The sequence below is a fragment of the Cygnus olor genome, chromosome 12, assembly GCF_009769625.2.
Source record: "Cygnus olor isolate bCygOlo1 chromosome 12, bCygOlo1.pri.v2, whole genome shotgun sequence".
NCBI classification, from domain to species: Eukaryota; Metazoa; Chordata; class Aves; order Anseriformes; family Anatidae; genus Cygnus; species Cygnus olor.
In genome coordinates this window covers 6,677,166-6,695,621 of record NC_049180.1, presented here as the reverse complement: position 1 = coordinate 6,695,621, position 18,456 = coordinate 6,677,166, and the positions used below count along the sequence as shown (strand labels likewise).

Sequence of the window (18,456 nt, the reverse complement as noted above, 5' to 3'; positions counted from 1 at the left end):
GCCTTTTGACAACTCTCTGTGATTACTAACAAAGCTCTGCCTTTTACCAGCTTTCCCTCTGGGCCATCTATACAAGATTGTCACACACACAGAGGCTGCTACCAGGCAAGCAGGGATACAGACTTTGCATGGCATGTGGCCAGAGAAAATGCAAAAAATCATCTTAGTATGCTGAGTATCCCAGGTCTTCACCTCATTCCCTATTTTTGTGCTTCACCCATTTTCTGTGAGCTTAGTCATTAATCCTGGTGGGTTTTGCCAAAACATATTCCCCTGCTATGGACATGACATCCAGCACACACAGCACAACAGCTTGTGCTCCTACAGAACCGTGCGGGAGTGTCCCCTGCAGCCCCTGAGTCCCTCGGTGTGAGCAAGTGTTTTGTTTCACTACAAGAAGAGCCAAAACAATCAACGCCCTATAACTGGTATCTGCATGGAGACATCTCTTTTCCAAGCAATTTTTAACATCTAGGCAGACGTACTAATGTTTTCTTCTGAGAGAACAGGTTAGAGAATAAATGCAAATGTAGTTTTATCTCCTCAGTCGGAGCTGTCGTGCTGATTGATTGCCTTCAGCTGATCCAAACTAAACCATTCCTTTTGTGTCTACCTGGGCGCTCTCTGTCAAACACATATGCAGCAAATGGCATGGTTTTCTGAACACTGGCCTGATCACTGCCATTTCTAACAATGCCGTGTTGGGCACCTCACCACCAGGATACTGTTCAGTAACTGGAAGGTGTGAACACAGTGCAGATAATACACAATTAGAGTATAAATGTAGGAAGAGAATTAATCATGTACAGCTCTGCCCAGGAATAACAAATGAGTAGAATTTGGAGAATACTATCTGTTGATTTATTTGTATGTTTTACATCTATTAACCATATGCCTGATTTGATTAATATATATTTGTGGTGATTATATTTCTCTTCTAAGGATGCTTAAACTCCTTCAGCAATGTTTAAAGACCACATCCATATTCTCTAAGGATGATGAAGAAGAAGCCGTTTATCAAACATTCAGCACTTTCTCCATCAGTTCCCAGGGTTGTAAAAATGGACACTTTCTTCATCCAGTCTGATTCCTGCCCTCCTTCATTCATCAAAAGCATTTTTCAGGAAACCTAACAGCCTGCTAAGCAGTACAGACTTCCCTCTGGTAAGAGTAACGTTACATTCCAGTAGCTACCTTGCATCCCTGGTTAAGGAGAGAAGGCTGAGAGAGAGTTGGTACTACCTTAAATTTGTACATACAATCATGCTTTGGACACAGATTCTCTTGTATTGAAGTTTTGACTGCAAAAACACAGGTAAGAGTATGTATTAGGTGTTTGAAACTTTGGTACTTATTATTTGGGAGCTTCTCCTATTCAAGGTTGGTATTGGAGATAATAGTCTCTTCATGTCAGGAACTGTATATAGCTTATAAATGAGGGCATACTTACTGTGTTTTGCTTTTTTTTTTTTTAATAAATTCCAATTTATGCTCCATGGAGATGGACAGGTGGAGCAGCCCATGCTCCCGCAAAGCAGAGCCAGGTGGACAGGGAGGTAGCGGAGCGGTGTGTGTCGGTCACTGCCCTGTCTGCATGCTCCTGTGGCAGCCTCCAAGGCCTTCTGTTCTTGCTCTTATTTGCTACATCGCTGGAAATCTGACTCAGTTCGGGGAAAGTGGTTAGAGCTCAGTTTAGCTCCTGCCACTGTATAAAGACACGCAGGTTTGACAGGCTGCAGAGCAATCCATCAGCACAGCCCACTGCTGTTGCACCATTGCTCCCCACTGCAGCCAGCCAGGTCTGCACAAAGCTGAAAAGGGGAAGGTGCAAAGGCTGCCTCTTTTTGCCATGTAAAGGGCTGCCTGACACTAACACTGCTGTTGCTTAAGTCCCTATCCTCCTTGGAGCCTCGCCCCCACATTGGCATGGGGGTCTCAGCCTTCCCTGTGGGGCTTCTGGAAGCCCTGCACCACTTGACTGTTGATCTTGTTCTCTGCTAGTGCCTCAGGAAAAGTAGTTTTTTACTTCCTGAAGAACACCGCATCATGTCCACTTTCACCCCCCACAGAGTGACAGACAAAATCCTAGAGGACATAACATGGGTAATTAACCCTTTACCTACGTGAACCTTTCTTCTCTTCCCCCAGGCACTTTGGGCAAGATGAGGAAAGAAGGCCAGAAACAAGTCTCACCAGCTTTCATAGTGATCGGCATTTCTCTTAAAAACTCAAACACCTGCCAACATGGGAAATCAGCTTTCATTTAGAAAGGTACAGTCTTCACAGTTGTTGGTAAAATCTTGATAACTGATTGAAAGAAAACAGAACCTGAAAAGGCAGAGGAAGAGTCTTTAATCCTGCAACTTGTGAGCACCCGTGATGTTTTAACACCAGGTGCAGACATCACTCGTCTCCCTGCAGCCCTGCAAAATTGCTGCCTGGGCACCCTGGGATTAAACATGTAGGCTAAGAGATGCCACCGGCACTTGTTAGTTTAGAAAGCTGTAAGAAGGGGGAGAGGGTTGTGGTGTGGCTGGGTGGGAGCCTGCAGGGGTGGGGGCCTGCTTGTCTTCCTTCAGAGATTAGGAAGTCTGGAGGAGTTTTTTCTTCTTGCTTAGTGACCATGCTGAGATGCTACAATTAGCCTGAAAGAATAACAGAGCTAGGAGAAATAGCAGAGGAAAAACTTCTCCTGTGAAGGCCGAGGGGTTGGGTTACACCCCGTGATGGTGGGATGTGTGTGTGGATTTGCTTTTAGAGCTGCACCTGTGAAGCACCCTCCCCCCCTATGTCCTCATCTCCCCCAGGCTGCCGTGCCCATCGGTCCGGGGCTCTGCGCTGCTCCTGGGCCCAAGGGTGGCTGCAATCAAGCAGCTCCCGCTCCTACGGCCCTGCTGGAGGCAGCTCTGCCTCTGCAGGGGCCAGAACTGGAGATGGGCTATGTTCTGCCAGACACTAGCTGAGTCCCTGCCAAACATCATTTTCATGATAAGCTGCAGGTTCCAGTACAAATCATTTTGTGCTCTTCTGCTGGGTAATCTTTGTAAATACATCTCCCGCATGGTGAGATGTGTTTCGCTGTATCGTGCGGCAGTAAATGATGCAGCATCTTAGCTGCCCTGGAAGAACAGAGTGAGACTGCAGATAATGCCAGGTGCATTATTTATAGTAAGGCTTTTTGTACTTTCCCTGAACTGGCTGACCCTTAGGCTGTCCAGGTGATGATCTAATAACCAAACGATATTTATAAAGGCTTGTGGCCGAAGCTAGCTGAATGGTGACTGGGGTGTCTCCTGGTGATACAGGCACCGTGTGGCCTGAAGGACATATCAGATCTGTGATGTTTTCCAGAGGCCACTAGGTGAAAACATTCCTTTTGTTGCTAGCACAGAAGAGAGATAAGTGAAGTGTTTTCCTTTTCTATGTCAGTTTGCTTTGGCAAATTATTTCTCTGTTTCTCTGCTGCTGTTTTTTCTTTCTACTGGCTGCATTTTATATTAGGATTTTTTTTTCCTTCTGTAAAAAAAAAAAAAAAGGAGAAAAACCAGAGAAATCAAACCAAATGTCTGGTGACTCATCAAGTACCTCACTGGTCTTATAAAAGCATCCTATCATCAGTGCGTTTGAGTTCCTGGGCCATTTCTATTGTAGACAGGAAAAATGAGATTAAATGACTCGTCCAATTCTATATTATTGCTATTTGGTTTAAAGACTTATCATTCTCTGGGATTTATTTCTCCATTTACTGAAGGAATCTTGATTAAACTTAGCAGCTGAGATGGAACTTTTGCCTCCATGGTTAAAAGCTCTGTCATACCAAGGCAAAGGAGATGCACAGAATTACGCTGCATACCCTCATCTGAGACCCTGCCAGCAAAGCCCCATAGAAATATAAGCAGTTGAGAGACAATAGTCTAAATTTTCCTTGATCTTTCTCAAGAAATAGGATAGATCAGAACATGAATCAGCTATAAACATTGACCACTATAAATATTTTCTACTATTTTCCTGATCATCCTCTCTACATATATCTGAGTAATCACCTCTGGTAGGGCATTGCAGAAAAAAGGATCAACCCAGATCCCTGAACCCAGCTTTTTCTGACAAGCAGTGCCCAGCTTCATATGAGACTGCAGATCCAGCCCTTCTGTCTCATCCTCACCTCCTGGATGAAACTGCTATTGCTCCATCTGAGGATCAGATGGAAAATGATGTTGCATATTGGGCTGTAAAAGTTAATGCCATAATAAAGTCTGATTGCCAAGTGATGTTGGACCCTTACATCAACGGTGTGTTTATGTGGTGTGTCACTAGAGAGGAGCTGTACTCTGAGACTGTCAGATTGGTCTGTCCCACAGGCATGTGACAGGAGATGTACAGAAGGAACCATCTTTAAGGTCTCACCTGGATGATCAATCTGCAACTGCTCACATACTAGATGCTATTGGCTGTGCTGAATGATACTGCTCTAAACAATTCTTACAGTTCACATATTAAATGTTAGCTTCATTTCAATATTGTCTCGCTTGCAGCACATTCCCTGGCATTGTAGGTTAATTTAATAAAGCACACATAATACAATTCATATGAGATTTTTGATCTGCATTTTGTTCAGCATGACAGCAATGTATAAAGTTATTACATAGTGTTCTGTTTGCTAATCATCAAGCAAAACAGGGTAATAAAAGGATAATTATTGCAAGCTTCCTTCCTTATTCCCATTAAGATGGTAAATTCAGCTCAAACTGGAATCTCATAGGAGTTTTACAACTGGCTTTGATAGGGACAGCATCAAGCTGATTGGTCCTCTAAATGAACCTAGTCATAGCTGCAGTATTAAAAATTCAAGGAGTAATATTTATTTCCATGTCATAACTTATTTGGTGGGGGGGAAAGATTCTTTGTTTCATCCTTACTCAGTTCTCCATATTAAAATACACTATATGCATTGCCAAACCCAATGATCTTGAGGACACAGTACTGGTTTATACTGGTTTTATGGAGCTGCTGGAACAAGTATGAAGTACAAAATGAAAAATCCCTGCCCAGAGAATACAGCCACTCCTCTGCACTTACAGCTGTGGCCAGACTAGCTCAGACCTAGAGCTTCACAAATATTACTGCCTTCTTTCTGTCCCCAGACTCACTTACACATTTCCAACTTTGGTGACCTGTCATTACTTTGCCACTGCGTGGGGAGATGATCCCTGACTATTTTGCCACTAATTATCAGAGAAAGAACAAGGGCTGTTTGCCTTAATCCTGCAAAACTGGTGCCTTTAGTGTGGATTTAGCTCATCAGAACTTCCCCATTACTAGAAAGGGGTCACCCCACAGGAACACGCAAGTCTGTTGAGCAAGGGAGAGCACGGGGTTTGGTAAAGCCATAAAACAGCAGCTCTCACCGCTTCTTGATTGCCCCACATGTGTGAGAGGGAAGGAACCGTGGCACACGGCTACAATCTGACAAGTCTGAGTGTGACCCTCTGCTGGGTGACACTGGTGTAAAGCCTTACAACACAGTGGATTTACCCTGAGTATTTAGCAGAGAGAGAAAAACCTGGTCTTTTCTCTTTTGCTGTGATGGATAAGCAACACAAAATCAGACCTATCCTAATCATTCCTAGGGCGCTTAAGACATCTGCTGGAAATGGGAATAAACTGCAGTGAGGAGGCACACAACAATGAATAATGTAACAATGAAAAACTCTGTGCTGTTTACATTTACATAACATCTAAATTACTCAGCAAATGCCAGAATCATTTCAATTTGAAACTGTTATTTGAAAATATTTTAATAAGTAGCCTGCTTATTCCTGCTGTTCTAGTTGCCAGTGAGGAAGCAATTTTCAGTGTTGAAAATCTTCAAGTCTGAACGCAGTTTTGAACTCGCACTTCCCTGATGTGTAAGGCTGTGCAGCAGGCTCACATGCACAATATGTAGCATCATGGGCTAGGAAGACACTGTAACACTAAAGCACAATTAGAAAGAGGCCAGGCTTCAGGCTTTGGATGGATGTAAGCATCAGCTGCCTTTGCAGTTGGATACAAGGGATAATACAAATCTCCTTTCTCCCCCTCACTTTCTTGCTTACAAATCACGGTGTGACAGCAAGTCCTTTTTAAAAAGCTTCCCAGAATATCGTATATTTTGTCTGGGTATATAACCCTGCCCTTGCGCACCTCTAGCTGCTTGATCTGACACTAGAAACCCACAGCTCAGGTTTCCTGGTGGTACCTGGCTCATGGGGTCTTAGGGCATCCCCCAGTTCTACAGAGCAGTCTCATATTTTTCAGAATTTATTTTTCAGAATTCCCCAAAATGGAAGTTATTTCTCAATAGACATACTGGGTTGTTAGCAAAAAAAAAAAAAAAAAAAAAAAAAAGCACAGGTACAGGTTATTTTTTCTTTTCCACCCTCACTCAACCTCCTAGTGTGAGCATCTTCCAGCAAGTGATGTGCAATTTGCACTTTTGTCCCATGATGGGGAGCAGGAAGGTGTGCGTGTGGTGCATGCTGCTGGGGCCTGCTTTACTATTTGCCACTGCCCCTTCCCCAGCCTCCAGCAAAGAGGCTGAGTTGTCTGTAGACAAGCAGACATCACCCCAACGTTCACATTTAGGCACTATTTTTCTTTCCTGACCAGGCAGCTAAAAACCTCCTTTATATTTTAAAATGAAAGTCTTTTACTTGGACCACATCACATGTTCTCCAGCCCTGGGGCCTGGTGCGTGAGCTGATTATGCTTGTGCATGAGAGCAACGTTGCTTCTAAGGCACAGTAAAGCGGGGTCAGCTGTTTGCACATCGTGTGACAGCCCTGTGGCTTGGCTCCCTGCCGCAGGCCAGGCTGGCAGCCCCCAGTCAAAGTGTCCTGTCAGCAGGCAGCCACACTGGCTGAGCAGCAGCAGCACTGCAGGGGCTCTGGCGCCAGAGACAGGGGCCTCAGCGGCCATATGGACATACATGAGGTGGGAACTCAAGTTTGTGGGTGGCCAAAGCCCCCTCCTCAGCCCTCAAGCAGAGAATCTAAGTCCTATGTGAAGTGCAGCCACCAAAGGGAGATGTGATCACACTCCTGAGAAGGTCTGGTTTTCCATCTGGTATAGGAAAATCCTACAAATGTCTACACAAGCCAAATGTCTACACAAGCCAAAATGTAATCCTTACTCTGGCGAGTCCTACTGGCTTCAAGCAAAGCTGCACTGTTAGTAACCTGCTATGAACCTGCGAGTGTGCGATTCAGACTGTCTTGTGAGCTCCACAGTGGCTAAATCAAAGCTTTGTCCAAATTGCTTTGTCTGGTATGTGTATGGATGAGCAGAACCTGTTAAGACCATGTTAACGTGAAGCTGGAAAACCTCAGGTTAGAGAGACGTGGTGATCAAAAATAAAATATTTAAGGGGAGAAATGAAATGCTCAGGATGTTTTTAGATCATTTCCTGGAAGGAAAAAAGGCAGCACACATTGCAGGAGAAAAATAAGCACAACACGTATTTTATATTTACAAAAGAGAAAGAGACATATTCTCACACACACCCCGAGGGCTAAACAAGCTGAGCTGCCGCCAGTAATTCCCAACATGGAAACCTTGCCAAGTCCACAGAAGTAGCATTTCAAAAGACCCCATTCAACTCTTTTATTTGCACCTGGATTGCAAAGAAACCAAAGCTTTACATTTTCCCCTAAATTCCCTTATCTCTAGAGATGACACGGAGTCACCTGATCTGTAAAAACAGTCTCTGGTTTGGGGGAGATTGTGTTTTGCTCTCTTTGCACATTACATATAACCGTCAAAACATTTAACTCCAGACAAGGAGCCATTTCCTTGGGGTCCTTCCTGCCCAAAGAAATAGGCAATGGCAGTGAACAAAATGCTCAGCACCACTTCTTTTTGCTGCTAAAGCCCTGAAGTAACAGAAAATATTTGGCAACTGTGCAACTCCTTTGAGATGTCTGAACCCTGTAAGAAGGCTACCTTATCAGTGCACAGTGGCATTGGATGGGTAACCAAAGAGAGCAAATTTGGTGAATCCCTTCTGAGTTCTGAATCTTTTCTGAATTTATCAGCATTACTTTTACAGCTTTACAACCCTTAACCTCTATTCACTGCCTTTGCAAGAGAATGAAAAGAGCACAGACAAGGCAGTTTGGTCACACAGCCCAGATAAAGAAATGTGCCCTAAATACGTGTGTGATAGACATAAGTCATTGTGTGGCTTCTTGCATATTCTTTACCATCCTCTCTGCTTGCTAAGGCCCAGCTGTGAGATGCTGTTGTGGCAAAGACCCCAAATAGAAGATACAAAAAACATTCACTCAGGAAGCTCAAAATGCTGTCCTGAAACTAGAAAGAAAACTAGAGAAGCCTGTATATTGATCGACCCTATTACCAGTTCCACAGTGCCAAGATGAGGATGCATTTGGAACAGAAGCTTTACACACCTACGTATCCTGAATGCTCTCATTTCAACACTCAGTGACCTTCAGCACAAGTCACTGCTGGGCAGCCTGCGTTTGCAATAAATCTGGAACCTTCTTTTATTCTAACAGACAGAGCAGAACCCTCATAGCTTGAAAGTTGCCTTTCAAAAGAGCAAATTAGTATGACAGGAAAAAAACTGAACTGATTGCACAACCCCAGAATATAATTTAGAATTTTCACAGAACCTCACATACCATAAGGTTAGCCCTTCCCTTTTCCAAACACACAGCTTGTTTGTACAAATTTCCCGAAAATAACTTTGGTGTTGGGATGTCAGCCATACCTGCTTCATACCTGGTTGGACTGGGATCAAATCCTTAAGAAAGACTTTGTAAGTCTTTTCAAGGCCTAAGAAACCAAGCACACAGTAATTTTCCAAGCATGACATAATCCATGATTAGCAAAATCTGCAACATTGGTTACATTTAATTGAACCAAATGAAAATCAACCAGTGGATCCCATCTACCACTCCAGTCAGTCATAAAAACCAATGCTGGGGGGTGCTAAACCTTTTACTAACCTTTGTGTTATCTAATTCTCTCGGCTATGTTGGCCCTTGGGTTTGCCCCACTTGAAATTCCTTAGCCTGGTAACAGCTCTGATCAGTTTTCATTTTCTCTTTACACTATGAGTAAAACAGGCAAGTAATTACACACATACAAGTTCCTTTCCCCAAATCCTATGATGAGCTGAGTTTTCTGTAACTGAAAAGCTGCAGAAAAACTTGCTCTGATTTCAGCAGTGGATAGAGCCCACCAGTTTCTCCTTTGGTCAGGCATGTCACAACGCAATTAGCTCTGAAACCCGGAGGGGACTGTAGACCTCAGGAAAACACATACATCCTAATAGCAATATGTGAGTAGTTTGCTTTTCAGAGACTGAAGCAGTAACTTTCTTTAAAATATTTTACAAGTAGTGTTTTATTCGTAGCTCTACTACCTCAGGGGATAACAAAGGACATGATCCCCCTGCATAGATCTTATTCCACATAACAGGAAATGACTGCTGCAGCCAGACCTGTTTCAGGATCTCAGTCCAGCATCCAGTCCTCATCTCACGCCGACTTCTCATTTTCTTTGCATGTTCTTTCCACAAACCCAGAGATGGCTGGGAATGGAGAGGAAAAAACAGCCGTATAAAGAGTTTTTCTGAGCCAGTTTACAGAAGCACATAAAGGTGGAACTGTCTCCGAGGGGAATAGACATTTTACCTTGAAGAGCCTCAGTGCAGAAACTGAAATGAACTTTTCACCAAAGGATGCTTATGCTCTGAATGGCTCAGTTGTTTGAAAGCAAATGGAATGTGGTGGGGAGGCGTGTGCTGTAAAACCACCCAGGTGCCTGTGCTGTACAGCAGCTATGGCTTCTGCAAGATGTTTCTTTTCCAGCTAAGCGCTTCAAGAGAAAATACAGTTTTGTCTGTATGAAGAAGTTCTATTATACTGGTGTGAATAAAAGCTACAATCCCATCCTAGTCTGGATGCAGCTGTAAAGGTATGAGGCTATTATATTTATATAGCACATTCTGGTAGGGAAAGAGGAATAATTTGTCCCAAGAAAAATTACTTCTATACATACATAACTTTGTTTGCTCTCTGGGCTATATTATATCACTATAACTGCTTGTAAAAGAAAAATTACAACTCTAAATGACATTGTAATGCCAGTTTCTAGACCATACACAGGTTGGTATTTGCTTTGGCAAGGCCCTAGGCCTCCTATATGGAGGCATTTTCTGTTTCCTCACAGTAGCACCAGGCGTTTACATGTTCTCAGCAACATATTTTGACCTTTCTCTGACTCTCCTGCCCACACACTGTATACAAGAAGTTAAGCTTGCTTTCTCAGTTGCTATAGATTAGTCACAAGTGTGAAACCTATTTCTCAGGTGCTCTAGACAAATTCTAGACCAACAATCCCCTATAACCCTGTGGCTTCTCACAGCAGCTGTAAGGACAGCTTTACAATTCAGGTTTTAGGAGTAAAGCCCAACTGAGCTGCTTGTAAAATGCTCAAAGAGACTACTGAAACAAGGTGGATAAAGCTTTCAAAACAGAGTTTCAGTCTGTTCTTAAAAGGACATAACATGGCATACTCCAAAAAGCCCAGGCTTTCACTTGGGCTCTTTGCCAAGGACTCTCAGAATACCAAATCTGGGTTTTCTTTATCCCTTCATTACTCGTGAGTTCTGAGCTTACCTCACTAGAGTACAACTCTTTCTTTCAGACTAATTTCACAGAAGGAAAAGCAAGCCTGTGTAGCAAAGTCAAAGAGAAGAAACAAGTTCATTATTGTGTTGTGTCCTGAAAGACACACTAAAGTGCCTGCTGACCCCAGGTGCTGGCCCTGCCTCTCTCTGGACCTGCTGGCCTGGCAGCTGGGACAGCTGAGCTCCACCTGAAACACCTCCCAGGCTTACAGCTCCCTCACTGAGGTAACACAAAATCAGCACGAGTTTAATGTGTCAGGCAACGAACTGCAGTGATTCAGGAGCCACTTCATGTGCGATTCCACAGCCTCTGAGAAGGGACCAAGTGAAAAGCTAACTGGAGGTTATTGATTCAGCTGTTTGCCTTTAATTAACTTCCATTGATGCCCCAATATCATTGGGATAAAATACAGATCAACCCTGAACATAGGGTTAGTTCTAAATGACAGACTAAATCTTGAACTTACAGAGATTTCTGTTTTTCTCTTTGATAGCTCACGTTTTGGTTTCTGGTGTGCTAGCTGGAATGACAGCCTTTTCCACATTTAACTATGCACTGAAATAGGCAGCTTGCATTCGGTGAGTGGTTTGCTAGACAGTCCTGGGTGGATAGGACCCTGTCATAACTATATTCATTTAATAAATTCTAGACAGCCAGAGTCTAGACAGCCACTGTCCTGCTTCCAGTATTTTGTGTTTTACCGAGAGCCATATCTCTTCCTCCAGCCATGTAGTTGGGACTTGGGAACCTTTGGAAGAGTATCACAATCTTTTGCTCTCTGAGCTAGACTCTGCTGATGGCACATCCTGTTCTTTATCAGAAATGCCGCAATATCTAGTAGGTACTTATGAACTCTTCATAAAATAAGGACTGCACTCCTAACAATGTGATCTTAGTGTATATATACTATATATGTCTGTGTTTTTGTGTATAGCTGCAATACTCACTCATGGGTCACTTTTTGTTGTTGTTTGAACGTAAATAAGATCATGGCTTTTGTCTAGACTTAACCAGCTTGGGACAGAGCCATCCTGGGTGAGCCTGTTAGGTTTGTAGAAACCTTTTGGCTACCCCCTCCCTCCTGAGGCTGGCATTGCACAAGGTGTTTTTGAGCATCCATCTGCTTATACATACCTTTAGCTTCAAAAATAAAACATAATCTCTGAAGAAATGGTGTTCATTTGTGGCAATTCGTGCACTGTTCAGTGCCCTTAAAAGCAACCTGTCCCAGCTGAACCCGAAAAGGAAACAGGAATTTCAGATGAGATGTGAGAACAAGGGGGTACCTTATGCTGCAGACAGCTTAAGTATTAAACACATTTCGTAAGCAAGGAGTGCAGCCAACCCTATCACTACACTTTTATAAAACTGACCTCAGTCAGTCCCTGGTGAGATGTGTCTATGTGACTTGCTCTTGAAGCCACTGAAGAGAATTTCTTGAAGCCTCTTTTTAAGTTCTTCAGAAGAGAGATGGCACAAACTGGACTTAGGATTTTTCTACTCATAAGTATTTTACTGCTGGATCAGACCATCAGCCAGGCTTCCAAATTCAAAGCCAGGAAGCACAGCAAACGGAGAGTGAAAGGTACTGGGTTTTAACTGGGAGGAGGGATAGAGGCTTATAGACTACCCAAGTTTACTTTGTACTTAACATTGCATGAATCAGAAAGTAGCATTATGCAAATGTTCAATAACAAATGACAGTTGATCCTATCTTATATCTGCCTTTAAAATACTTTTGTGTCAGTTAGTAAAGCCAATAATAATGTGCTGGAATGATTTATAGAAATAGAGCTGTATAGCAGTTATAAATACCTTGCTCTGTTATGCCTATTCATCTCTGTTGACATTATTTAGGGATCACGGGTACAGCTGAGAGAGAACTCTGGCCAATCATTCCTAGTTACACAGTTATATTGGTAGATCAGAAATTCATGTACACATGATGGAAAAGAACAGAATAAAATATTAAAGCTTCAAGGGTATTGTTCAAATTTTTGTCCATTTCCTAATTTTAACAGAACGTCTATGTAATATTTGTGGGGTATTACTTTACTTGTGTGAGAAGTATGGTGAAATGGCAAGTCAAACTAATAAAAAGGAATTAGCAGAAAAAGAATAAATTCCCAGAGCAAAGCTTACAAAGCAAATACAAAACCATTGACCGGTGTTTGGAAAAGTCTGTGTATTTAATTTAAAGGCTTATTTCTAATAAAAGTGTATGATGGAGGTTACACTAATGGCAAATATTTAAACTCCTAGTCAGTGGAAAAAAAATACAGCTTTGATAGTCATTTTACAACATGATTATACTGCTTTGGAGCTATAAAGTTATATATATTTATTTCTCCCTTTGAATCTCCTTAGTTTTTTTGCTTGATGTCCTAAGGAAATGCTGCTTATAGATTAGTGCTGCCAGCACATTTGTCTGTCAGCTTTCCCTAATAACTTTTGCATTTGAAATAATTTGGCAGAATAATGGAGGTACTAAAGATAAGTTGCCTGATATTGTGAAATTCAGAATGTGGGTGCAAAAAAAAGAGATCTGCATTGTGTGACACTATGAAAAGGTTGTACCAGGAGCTCAGCTGTTCTGCTTTTTGCCTCTTTCAAAGCAGATAGGGAACATGGAGAGGTCACTGTGAACTGGAAATAGGAATCGTAGGGAGGAGCAAGCATGGGCTGGGAGTCCTGCCCTGGGGAGACAGGGAGTCACGAAGGACAGCTGAGGTCTCCCGCTGACTGAAGGGAATATGCAGAAGGGACAAGCTTTCTGGGGTGCAGCTGGAGGATTAAGTGATGTAACACGGATCTGTAGGAACTGTGGGTTTGTTAGTTCTGCTGCTTGTGAAAGAGCTTATTTATTCCTCATGCTCATTACTGTGGCTTCTGGAAGGTCTGGTTACTGCTGCAATCAAATTGTAATCTTGTGCAATGGAAACGTGTCTGCTAGTTGTTCGATTGCGGTGGGCTAGTATAACGATTAAAAGGAAAAACATGGAAAAGAAGACATGGAAATGGAGTTACTGTGTGCAAATTCGCATCTTTTTTTTTTTTGTCTCACCATCTTGTTGGTACTTTTCTAAGTGTCACAAAATGGTGACTTAGGCTGAATGTGAGTGACTTAAGTTACCAGGCCCTCTCTGTACTGGATGGAAGGCTCCTCATGGGGATAAGAGACTGCAGCTCAGCAAGCCTGTCTGCGTGCATTCAGGCAATGAACTTAGATTATGTCTACGCCCTTCACTGCATTAAAACAAGATTTGTGTATAGCTTTTATGCTCACAGAATTAACATTTCTTTGAATAAACACAACTTCTGTGCTGCTGTTATTTTTGTATCAGATACATATACATAAGTATACATATATCCACACATCACATTGTACAGGTGCAAAAGTAAATAGGCAAATCTTGCTATAAATTAGATACCAGCAAAATAAATAGTGATTAGTAGCAACAGTTGATGGTTTTGAAATAGTTACCAGGATATGGTCCAACTGAAAATAAGATTAAAAGTATGATGGTAGGGCTTTTTTTTGTTTGTTTGTTTGTTTGTTTTTTATATATAGTAACCCTACAGAAAACCTTTCATTAAGGAAAACTTTAAAAAAGACAAGATATACCTTAGCAATGCAGAAACCCTACAGCTGTTAACATAAAAAAATAATGTTTTTGCATGCATATCTTCTTATTTCTCTACATTTGTTTTATTTAAGAAAAAGATGACCTAAAGACTCAGATTGACAAGTTGTGGCGAGAAGTAAATGCTCTCAAAGAAATGCAAGCACTTCAAACAGGTAAAGCAGCTCACACTGGTCAGTGGCTTCCAGAAGTTATCATTGCCTTCCTTCTCTCACACTCTTTACTCTCATCCGTTTCTTTAAGGGGATTTGTGACTGAGAAATACATCTCCTTAGAACCATGGTATGACACAGCTATAATGGTAAAACAAGTGTTGAAGAAAGCATTTGGGTAAAATCAAGTATGAACTAATGGTGTCCAAGTGGTGGCTCTTCACTAAGAGCAATAACCATTCTGGAGCAAGGACTGCATTTGTCCTTGCTATGCACAACCCCTGGTTGTGATTCTTGTGCACTTTAGGCATAACCAGAAAAAGGCATTAGGGTTGCTGGGTTTGAAAGTTCAGATGGTCAATGAGTTGGGTCCTCAGCTCGGAAATGAACATGAGCTAACTATCAAGACAAAAATGGTCATGGAAAAGGATGAGAATCTCCAAAAAAAGATAAGCTGAAAGGAGTGAGTCTTCTTAAAGTGTGCAGATTGCAACATCCAAACGTGAATGTTGCCATAAAACTTCTAAGTAGCATTCACTGTGAGTTCAGAAGTATCCTGTATCAATGTGCAGAGTCCTTTAAATATTTCATAGTCAGATGGAAGTTTCCAAACAAAATAAGAAGGGTAAATACACCTACTAGACAGTTCTGCTTCTTCACAGCTGTTGACACAAAACTTGGCATTTAAACACGTTCAAGAGGACGCTACAGAGGAAATGAAATAATTCACATGAAATAGAACATATTTTGCTTAGGGATGGTAATATCTGGGTTGTCCTGTTTTGCATTTTGGGTTACACAGAGTCTTTTGAGCTTTATTAAATATTTTTCTTTTAAATTTCTTATAAGAGGACTTTAGAAATTTCTTCAAAGAGGAAACCCATGCTAGACAAGTAGCTCTTGTTTAAAAGTAGTTCTTGTATTGCTTCCAGAAGGAGCTTGAGAGTAAGCATGCAGTGGCTTAGAAATGAAACCAGAGCCAGGAGATTTGCTATCCTCAAAACTTATTTTGAGCTGTATTCTAAATTCAGAACCCACATTGTTCAACTGGATTCCAAATTTGGCAAAAAGAGACCTATGACCCCTGTAGCTCTGACTGCATTCATTAATGACTTTATGATATTTCAGAAAGTAGCTTTTTTAGTTTGCAAGCGCTTTCAAGGCATATTATAATCTGATCCCTTCTTTTGCTTGAATTTCCTAGTTCTCCTTTCTGCATACTGTGAAATGTTGCCACATGCCATTTAACAGCACATACTTCCTCCCTAAAGAGGGCTGGTCTCCGTCATTACTGCGTCCTTGTTGAAGTAGATGAGGTCTCTCTGATCTTTCCTATGAATATAAATTTGTTAAAGAATTCAAAATTTAGAAAATATCTTCATTACTTTTCTTTTCTCATTGTCTAGCCTAGCACTTCGAAAGGACAAAGTCTGAAGGATAAGCACTAATATAAAAAGGTTGTCTAGAAAATACAGCTAAGAAATGCAATGACAACTGCAACTAGAAATACTGAAAAAGTTGAGACATAGGATATGGTCCAAAGTGGCTTTCAATATTCCATTGATCAGATACATAATTGCCTTTTAATTTATTCTGTTATTATTATTATTTTTTTAACTAGAACAGATGACGGGAATTAGAAACAGACTATAGAAAACATCAGGACAGAAGATGTTCATCTTATTTCATGACATTTCTAATATAAGTACAAGATGAGTTTAAGCAATAAATGAAATGGGCTGGAAGTAGTCAGATGCAGATTCTAAAAATAACTATCACACTATTTTATTCCAGTCCTTTGCTACTTTCCTCAACTCAGAAGCAACATTCCTTTGAGAACAGTTCTCTTGTAATTTTTCTTGTGAGAGTCTTTTTTTTCACATACCTGCATTAGGAGAGCTGGAGAGTGAAGCTTAAGGATTGACTCCCGCAAGCCTGCCCAGACTGGAAGAACTCTGACAGTGGTTCTGCAAGGCAATTTCAGTCACAGAGCAGATGCCAAAGTCATGTTCTAGTACACTTGTAGTTTACATCAACACTTCCCTGATATGTTCCAGTAGAACTAAAACCAAACAGATTTATAAATGCAAATGTTTATATTACTTGGTTCAGATTGTCACGCAAACTCAGTGGTGAGTGTGCTCTAGCTTTTCAAAAAGTTTTTATAGATTTAAGTCACTTTACCTCATTTCAATTTAGACTTTGAAGGGACAGATCTTTAGAAAATGATCATTTTAGGAAACATCATTCAAAGCTCTTTCTTTTTACTGAACTTGCAAACCAATGTCTGTTCACAGTCTGTCTTCGTGGGACAAAGGCCCATAAGAAGTGCTACCTCATATCAGAAGGCACCAAGCATTTTCATGAAGCCAATGAAGACTGCATAGCCAAGGGAGGGACACTGGCTATCCCAAGGAATAGCGATGAAACAAATACTCTTCAAGACTACGGCAAGAAAAGCATGCCTGGAGTGTCTGAGTTTTGGCTGGGTGTCAATGACATGGTAAATGAAGGGAAGTTTGTTGATGTCAATGGCATGGCTCTACAGTACTTCAACTGGGATCGAGCCCAACCAAATGGGGGGAAGCGTGAAAATTGTGTCTTTTTTTCATCACAAGGCAAGTGGGTGGATGAAGTCTGCCGTACTGCCAAAAGATATATCTGTGAATTTCTGATCCCATAATTCCATACACAAATGACCACGACCATGTTTTGGGTTATTAACATGCAGTTTTGCTTGTTAGTAGCCCCTCCCACTTAGACAGTGGTGAATTAAAAGTATCCATCTCCTGCCTTGTACTCACTCTTTCCTGAAACAGGGTTTTCCTTTATTAATTTATTTTCTATTCAGATGCTTAAAATGTTATATTTAGTGAGTGCTCTCAGCATGTACAGGAATATATATTATGTTTTGATCTATACTGTATCATATTTTGCCATATTATTTCAGCCTGATGTTCGGGTTGCTGGAATTCACCTCTGTTTCTGAACTTTGTATGTCCATGGTAGGAGGGTATTTGCTTGGTCTCAGATCTCTAATTTATTGGAAATTTACAGAAGGTTGCCACATGGGGCCATGTGCTAATAGAAGATGAAGAGGTCCTCTTAGCCCCAGCGTGTAAGGAGGACTCTGGCATAATGTAAGCTCCTGTGAAAAATGGCCATCATCCTTATGGAGTTTAACAGGAAAGATCTGTGACCAAGTTTTACCTATGGGTTAAGAAAGTTAAACAAAATGAAAACCTGATATTAATTTTTAAACTACATGGAGTAAAAAGTGATACACTGCTAGAAAATGGAGGAAATAGCTGTTCTAAACATCGGTTAGTCTAAATATGTTTGCTTCTAAATGTCTCAATTATGGTTAGATATTAGATGTTATTTAGAAGATTCCCATAGAAGAAAGCGACCTGGGACTAGATCATACCTCTAGGATGTAATGCCTTAGTAATGCCTTAGTAAGATGTGCAAAAGCCTCTCCTGCAGGATCAGAAGGAGGCTTTATAATTCAGACTGTAACACTGTGTGAATGCATGAACAGAGGGGAAGGGTTCCTCTCTCTCCATATTGCAGGTAGCATGCCTGACTGGCACAAAGGAATGGGGCCAAACCATCGCTCATTTGGCCACATGTAAATTCTTCAGTTTAACACCCAACATTTGAAAATGAAGTAAAATATGCTGGTTGTTCTTTTGCTGTTCTTAACATCTCAATATAGATTTGCCTTCATGTTAGAAACTGCAGTTTCTCTGTTGTGTAAGGGAATTTCAGTTAATGATTTAAATATATTGTTGCTTGAAGGCTATTTTCTACTTTTTCTCTTTTAATTGCGCGGATTTTCTTAATTTGTGCAATAAATGTGCAATTACTGGTATTTAAATGTAGTAGTGTTTTTGAAAGCTTAAGCATCCACTCAAAGGCCATTCTTCCTAGTGCTTTTTTGAGGATTCAAAAGATCTTTGG

General features: G+C 41.3%; 1 protein-coding gene across 1 annotated transcript; it reads left to right on the top strand.

The window, feature by feature from the left end:
• The first annotated feature begins 11,990 nt into the window (after positions 1–11,990).
• Positions 11,991–18,456, top strand: CLEC3A (C-type lectin domain family 3 member A). Its single transcript, XM_040571238.1, has 3 exons — positions 11,991–12,282; positions 14,416–14,496; positions 16,791–18,456. The coding sequence occupies exons 1-3, from the start codon at positions 12,168–12,170 to the stop codon at positions 17,174–17,176; spliced, it is 582 nt and encodes a 193-aa protein (XP_040427172.1). The 5' UTR covers positions 11,991–12,167; the 3' UTR covers positions 17,177–18,456.